This window comes from Phalangium opilio, unplaced genomic scaffold (assembly GCF_054372755.1).
Source record: "Phalangium opilio isolate 3A_F unplaced genomic scaffold, DU_Popi_V2 ptg000082l_1, whole genome shotgun sequence".
Classification (NCBI taxonomy): domain Eukaryota; kingdom Metazoa; phylum Arthropoda; class Arachnida; order Opiliones; family Phalangiidae; genus Phalangium; species Phalangium opilio.
Window position 1 is genome coordinate 2,910,505 of NW_028324189.1, and position 7,251 is coordinate 2,917,755.

The 7,251-nt window shown below is 35.6% G+C and overlaps 4 protein-coding genes across 4 annotated transcripts; 3 read left to right on the forward strand and 1 right to left on the reverse strand.

Annotated features, from left to right (window-relative positions):
* The first annotated feature begins 325 nt into the window (after positions 1 to 325).
* Positions 326 to 1,233, forward strand: Pfdn1 (prefoldin subunit 1). The gene is made up of 4 exons (XM_089847079.1): positions 326 to 492; positions 608 to 774; positions 848 to 932; positions 1,003 to 1,233. Exons 1-4 carry the CDS (start codon positions 451 to 453, stop codon positions 1,093 to 1,095), a joined length of 387 nt encoding a protein of 128 aa, XP_089703205.1. The 5' UTR covers positions 326 to 450; the 3' UTR covers positions 1,096 to 1,233.
* Positions 1,234 to 1,864: 631 nt separating this feature from the next.
* Trmt112 (tRNA methyltransferase subunit 11-2) lies at positions 1,865 to 2,365 on the forward strand. The gene has a single exon (XM_089847646.1). It carries the CDS (start codon positions 1,865 to 1,867, stop codon positions 2,237 to 2,239), a length of 375 nt encoding a protein of 124 aa, XP_089703772.1. The 3' UTR covers positions 2,240 to 2,365.
* A 61-nt stretch (positions 2,366 to 2,426) lies between these two features.
* LOC149650919 (DNA nucleotidylexotransferase-like) lies at positions 2,427 to 3,905 on the reverse strand. The gene has a single exon (XM_089847180.1). It carries the CDS (start codon positions 3,903 to 3,905, stop codon positions 2,427 to 2,429), a length of 1,479 nt encoding a protein of 492 aa, XP_089703306.1.
* Positions 3,906 to 4,115: 210 nt separating this feature from the next.
* On the forward strand, positions 4,116 to 6,418 carry LOC149650920 (aurora kinase A-like). The gene is made up of 6 exons (XM_089847645.1): positions 4,116 to 4,294; positions 4,374 to 4,453; positions 4,521 to 4,629; positions 4,703 to 4,921; positions 5,677 to 6,057; positions 6,134 to 6,418. The coding sequence occupies exons 1-6, from the start codon at positions 4,268 to 4,270 to the stop codon at positions 6,269 to 6,271; spliced, it is 954 nt and encodes a 317-aa protein (XP_089703771.1). The 5' UTR covers positions 4,116 to 4,267; the 3' UTR covers positions 6,272 to 6,418.
* The last annotated feature ends 833 nt before the right edge of the window (positions 6,419 to 7,251 follow it).

Genomic DNA, 7,251 nt, shown 5'->3' on the forward strand with positions numbered 1-7,251 from the left:
TAGATAAGAAATGTATAAATACATGTATTCTTGAAATCAGTCAAATTTCCCGCCTTTTCTTTTGGTTCTATTTGTTGCACCGGGATGGCGCCACAAGCGCGTAATATAGCTAATTGGGTCTTCCCGCCTTTTCTTTTAGTTCCCTTGGCTGCACCGGGATGGCGCTACAAGCGCGTTATATAGTTAATTGGGTCTTATATCCTAGCGGTACTTTTCTCAACTTAATAGACTAATGGCACCCCAAGTTATTTCCCCATAGAGCTTAATACAGTCAAAGGCAGAGGGCTGCCATTACCCTATGGGAGAGAGAGAGTCGACTGCTACAGAAAACTGTACTAATATCCATCTCAAAGACAAACGCGTGGGATTTTGGTAAGGTGTGGTTTCTTTTGAAAAAAATTAAAGATAATTACGTTTTATCGGTCTGAAGTATTACCTTAAAAGTCAAAAATGTCCGGCGCGAGTATACCCGTTGATTTGGAGCTAAAAAAGGTAAATTATGTTTAAAAGTTTTGAGCTTTCATCCTATGATGTGAAATATGGCCAAGGCATAAGAAGTCACTGTCATTGTCATTGAATGAAAATGCTTTTAACTTTTGGATTTCAGGCTTTTCAAGAACTTCAAACCAAGATGATAGAAACTACGCAGAAAATTAAAATGGCAGAAATGCAAATGGAAACTTTGAGGAGATCGGTTGTCCACTCAAAACTTACTGAAAGCGAAATTCAGGGGTTAGAAGAGGATGTCAGGCTATACCAGGGAATTGGAAGAATGTATGTGAATCCCAACTTTCCATTAGAATGAATAGTTAAGTGTGACTGTACTAATTGTTTTGAGTGACTTTAGGTTTATGGTGACCAAAAAGGATGAGGTTCAAAAGTCATTGGAAGAGAAAATTAAAACCTCTGAAGAAAAAGTCAAAACACTGGAGGTAGTTGTTGCCTAAACTCTTGTGTTGTTAGGCCTAATAGCAGGTTCTTGATTCATAATAATAATTTCAGAGCAACAAATCATATTTGGAAAGAAGCATGAAAGAGAGTGAAGATAATCTCAGAGAAATGATTGCTAATAAACAAAAAACTGGTATACAATAAGCCTTTCTTGTTTAATTTATGTTAATTCTGTTTAATTTTCCTCCACCCCCATCCATTTAATGTGAATATTAACATTTTTTGTGTTTTTTCAATTTATGTAACATAATTTCTGAGAAATAAACTTTATTACTACAAAAAGTACATAATTTGGTCCTGGGAGCGGGTTAGAGGGGCTAGGGGGGGTAGTAAGTGGCAAAAGACCGGTTCCACCGCCCAAGGTTGATCTCAGTCGGAATACTCAGTACCACTTTGATCTTTATATGCATTACCATGGAGTAATTTAATTGGAGTGAGGTTGAGAGTTTCCTTGAACTTGCTGTACTCTATAACTTAGTCTCCCTAAATAATACTCCATTGTGGCAGATATGTAGCAGACGTCAAAGCGGACTTGTATAATATCAGAAGTTTTTGACAAGAACGCTAAGAAAGTTTGAAGTTGCAAACTACCGAGAGTAATAGTTATTATAAGAGCTTGACTAACTAGCTTTTGCCAAAGAAAGGAGAAATTTTCATAAAAAGACGATTAATCATAAGAGACTTGACGGTGAAATTGCGTTTTGTAAAAACTGAACTGAATTGAAATAGGTCTAAAGGTCAAATAATTTCGTCTGCTTACAAATGAGTTAGGGTTAATTTCACGTTGTGAGAAATAATTGTGACCATCTTTTGTGAGAAAACAGTAGCTGATATTTATTTGTGACGAAAGACTATTGAAAAGGACTTTAATTATATCCATAAACAGTTGTGAAAGATTAAATATATAGAAGTCATGAAGCTTTTAACCCATAACATGTTAACATCACGCTGCATCAAAGGAGTCAATGTCGGTTTTCCATTGGGTATCAAAGCCCTAGAAATTAAGGAAACAACAGTTGATTTCAATCCAGAGTTTGTGGCTAGAATGATTCCAAAAGTTGATTGGGATGCCCTATGTCAAGCTGCGGAAAATTTGGGGAAATTGGATGAATTACCTAAGAACGTCACACCAAACTATGAAAATGACCCAGAGTTTTTGAAAAAGGCTCATCATATTCTCTTTGAAGTTGAGGTAGTTGCTGGAGAACTTATATGTCCTGAAACTGGACGAAAATTCCCCATTGATAAAGGAATCCCAAATATGCTTTTAAATGAAGATGAAGTTTGAAAACGTACTCAAGACAAAAATTTATGTATTTAAAATGTTTATTGTTATAATTTCCATTAAAATCATCTTTAAAACTTCAAGTCAAACTTAATTAAGTTGAATAAAATAAATGTACTCAAAAACTTATGTATTTAAAATGTTTATTGTTATAATTCCCATTAAAATCATCTTTAAAACTTGAATAAAATCAGGCATTACGTTCCCAAGGTTCCAAATAATTTAAATTCAACAATGAAAATATGTCTTTTTCATTCTGAGCATTTAGGTTCTCTTGTTTGGAAATGTTGTATAATCCGTGACTCGATAATTTCATATTCATTTCTTTTGAGGCGTAATCTCTGAGGCTTCTGTTGAACATTTTGTTGCCAGTCCATCCTAATAAAGCAAAGGCCCATTGAGAATAAGGGCAAATGACTAAATCCACTCTTTTTGCTTTCCACAAACGTTGTGTACTTTGAGCTAGATTTTCAATATCCTTATAAGAAACATAATCCTCCACACTTTGACTAGTAATATCGTTTTCTGGATATTCTTCTTGGTATTTCAAGATGGTAAAACACTTGTCAAAGTTGTCAATTGTATTACGAGGAGAACTTAGGCCTAATTTTGATGAACTTGCGTTGGTTTGTTTCTCAATCCCTCCGTATAAGATTATTCCCTTTGTTTTAAGTTTCGAATAGAGATCTTCTAAGATCCCGGCTTCTTTTCCCTCATCCGGTGATGTTATAAGTAGATCAAGATCATGCCCTTCTGGTTTTCCTCTACGGAAACCTCCAGTTATTTCAACCAAGCAATTGTTTGGCAAAAGATTTTGCACCAAAGTTTTCATATTTTGACCTTCTTTCAAGGTCATGGGAGAATTTAGGTCTGAATGAAAAGCCAGGCCATATACTATTCTTAAGTTTGATTTCCATAATTTAGGCGTGTTTTTAACTTTTTCCAAGGTATCGTAACCTTGGATGAACCATTTTTTAGCGGTGCTTGGTCCCACACCAAAGATTGATGTTAAATCAGTCACGCTTTTGAACCAATTAGAGTTCGCGGTTTTTTCAACTTCATCGCAATGTCCGTGTTCTATTATTTCTGTTATTATTCGCGCGGAATGTTGACCAATATCATGGATTTTGGTAATATCTCCCGAATGGTTTATTCTTTTAGATTGTTTTAGCGCTGAACAGGCTTTTCTAAAAGCTAAAGCTCTGGGGTAATCTCCAGGGTCATCGCGTAATTCAGCTTCTTTAGCCATAATTTCTAAAGCTTTAACTAAATCTACGTTTTCGTGGCTTAATAGTGTAGGCCTTTGACACAAATACTGGTTTCTCTTTATAATTTTTGAAGGTATGACTTCACTATCTGACAATTTACGTTTCAATTTGTAACTTTCAGTGATTTGGGGTTTATGTGATTTAACGCTGTCAAAAAACCATTTTAAAGAGAGTATTTCAATATTACGATCGTGTTTTAAATCAATAATTTGTTTTAAAGCCAAGTCCTCAGATTCTAGTTCAGTTAGTACATGGGTAACATTTTCAGATAAAGTTTCGCTTATCTTATAACCATTCTTAATAGCGCAGTTTTTTATTGATTGCAACCGTAATTTTTGTATTTTTGAAGGTATAATGTATAAAAGTATACCTTTTTTAGTATCAATTTCATTAGAATTCATAATTTACTTCGTAAAACCACGATGTTTATCAGAAACAAATTTACCGCCAAAATACTAAACAACGTAAACTATATTCATCCGCCGTTAGATGGCGTTTGTTACAGAAACTACGTCACGCTCACGTGTCAAGTATTGACCAATGAGAGAACGCAAACTTTGAATTTCCAGTATAAAAGTTGGTTTGAAGTTCAGGCAGAGTGGAGTGCACTGTGTGGAATGCAATTCGGTTTAATTTTTGGAAGTGGCGGTTGAATTTCGGTTTTTAATTTTTTTTAGATAATATTAATTAAATATAATAAGCAATTAAACATTCGTATCATCGAGTTTATAACAAGTAAAAGCAAGTAGAAGCCAGTGACGAGATGAACAAAGAAAATGTGCCATGCTCTGTAAGTATAAGTTCTCTTTTTGCTAAGCCTAATTTAATTCAATTAAACTTAATTTTACGCGTAAATTGGCAATAATTAGGTAAATAATGCGGCAACTTCTAGTTCAAACCCTCAAGGGCAGGGGCAGGGTGCTACCTCTAGCTCTGAAGACAGTAAAAAGTAATTTAATTCCCCCATTAATTAGATATTTAATTTAGTTAAGTTCAAATTAATTCCTACCCATTAGAAAATGGAGTCTGAAAGATTTTGACATTGGTAGACCATTGGGAAAGGGAAAATTTGGCAATGTTTATCTTGCTCGTGAGAAACGAAGTAAATTTATAGTTGCTCTCAAAGTAAGCAACGAACCAGAGAAAGTGGGGTAGTTTATCATCGTGTAGATTAACAATGTTTTGTACCCTGATAAAGGTTCTTTTTAAAAATCAACTTTCAAAGAATGGTGTAGAGCATCAACTAAGACGTGAAATTGAGATCCAATCCCATCTGAGGCATCCTAACATTTTACGTCTCTATGGCTATTTCTACGATGAAACTAGAGTCTACCTGGTCTTGGAATACGCCCCTAGAGGAGAACTTTACAAGGAACTCCAAAAAGTTGGAAAATTTACTGACAATGTGGCTGCTAAAGTTAGTATAAGCTAAGCCTTGGTCCTTGGTGTTGATAAGTTTGGGCATTGGTGGTAGTATAAGCTAAGCCTTGGTCCTTGGTGTTGATAAGTTTGGGCCTTGGGGGTAGTATAAGCTAAGCCTTGGTCCTTGGTGTTGATAAGTTTGGGCCTTGGGGGTAGTATAAGCTAAGCCTTGGTCCTTGGTGTTGATAAGTTTGGGCCTTGGGGGTAGTATAAGCTAAGCCTTGGTCCTTGGTGTTGATAAGTTTGGGCCTTGGGGGTAGTATAAGCTAAGCCTTGGTCCTTGGTGTTGATAAGTTTGGGCCTTGGGGGTAGTATAAGCTAAGCCTTGGTCCTTGGTGTTGATAAGTTTGGGCCTTGGGGGTAGTATAAGCTAAGCCTTGGTCCTTGGTGTTGATAAGTTTGGGCCTTGGGGGTAGTATAAGCTAAGCCTTGGTCCTTGGTGTTGATAAGTTTGGGCCTTGGGGGTAGTATAAGCTAAGCCTTGGTCCTTGGTGTTGATAAGTTTGGGCCTTGGGGGTAGTATAAGCTAAGCCTTGGTCCTTGGTGTTGATAAGTTTGGGCCTTGGGGGTAGTATAAGCTAAGCCTTGGTCCTTGGTGTTGATAAGTTTGGGCCTTGGGGGTAGTATAAGCTAAGCCTTGGTGTTGATAAGTTTGGGCCTTGGGGGTAGTATAAGCTAAGCCTTGGTGTTGATAAGTTTTGGCCTTTGTGGCCCGGGGGTATTTAATTAATAACTTCTTCTTTTGTACAGTATTTGAAAGAACTAGCAACTGCTCTCAAGTACTGCCATAGGTTGAAAGTAATTCATAGGGATATCAAGCCTGAAAATTTGCTCCTGGGACAAAATGGAGAGTTGAAAATAGCCGATTTTGGATGGTCTGTACACGCGCCTTCATCAAGAAGAGCTACAATGTGTGGCACAATGGATTATCTCCCTCCTGAAATGATTGAAAAGAAGAAATATGATGAAACAATTGATCTATGGAGTTTAGGAGTCCTATGCTACGAGTTTCTTGTCGGGAGACCTCCCTTTGAAACTAACAGTATCCCTGAAACTTATCAACGTATTGTCAGAGTTCAACTAACTTTCCCATCCTTTATATCTCACCTAGCTCAAGATTTAATTAGAAAAGTAATTAAAACTATCTAAACTAAGTTAAAAACTTAATTAAATTAATATAAATGAACTTTATCATCGATATTTCCAGTTACTAAAAAGGATTCCTTCAGAGAGACTTTCATTGGATGGTGTTTTATCACACCCTTTTATTATTCAGAACACCACCACCACTGAAGTTTCTCAAAATAGTCAAAACCCATCCTCCGCATCAACCTCAAGTTCATAAGGATTTTCTTTTGTTTTTCATAATAATTAATTTCTTTTATTGTTATTTTAGTAAAAAAAACTTAATATGTAATTGTAATATTTTAAAATGTATATAAAATTTTAAATATGTACTATTTTTCGTCAATTAAAATGGAAATCAAATATATTTAGTATTTATTTACTGTGAAGGTACGTCTTAGTTCAAATTTCCCGCCTTTTTGATCAACAGATCACGTGGTTACGGGTCAAAGGTGAAACCAGTCCAGTATTTGGCGCCAAGTCCCGTGGGGATTAATTGGATTAATGACGTGTAAATCCACTTTAATTTTAAATAATTGATTGAATTAATAGCATTTATTAATTAACTACATAACGTTTCTCGTTAAAAGTAATATTGTCCACTGCCCAGTGAAACAACCTTAGTAAAAACTAAAGGTAAGCTTAAGCCTTGGCTTTGGTAATTTGTGTTGGTATTGTATTGTAGAAAGATAAGAAATTATGTACTATTTTTCGTGAAATAAAATGGAAATCAAATATAATTACTGTAGCGTTTCCGTGAAAATACGTCTTCGTTTAAATTTCCCGCCTTTTTGATCAACAGATCACGTGGTTAGGGTTCAAAGGTGAAACCAGTCCAGTAACTATTTGGCGCCAAGTCCCGTTAAGACTTCTTCGTGGGGATTAATTGGATTAGTGACTTGTAAATCCACTTTAATTTTAAATAATTGATGGAATTAATAGCATTTATTAATTATCTACATCACGTTTCTCGTTAAAAGTAATACTGTCCACTTCCCAGTGAAACAACCTTAGTAAAAACTAAAGGTAAGCTTAAGCCTTGGCTTAATTTCTGTTGGTATAGAGTAATGGCAGTTTCCCAGCTTTGATTGTATTTAAGGTCTGTGGACAAATAACATGGGGTGCCATTAGTCTATTGTAATTTGTAAACAGAAAGATAAGAAGTTTAGAAATTCATTGATTTTATTTGACTGACAGCGC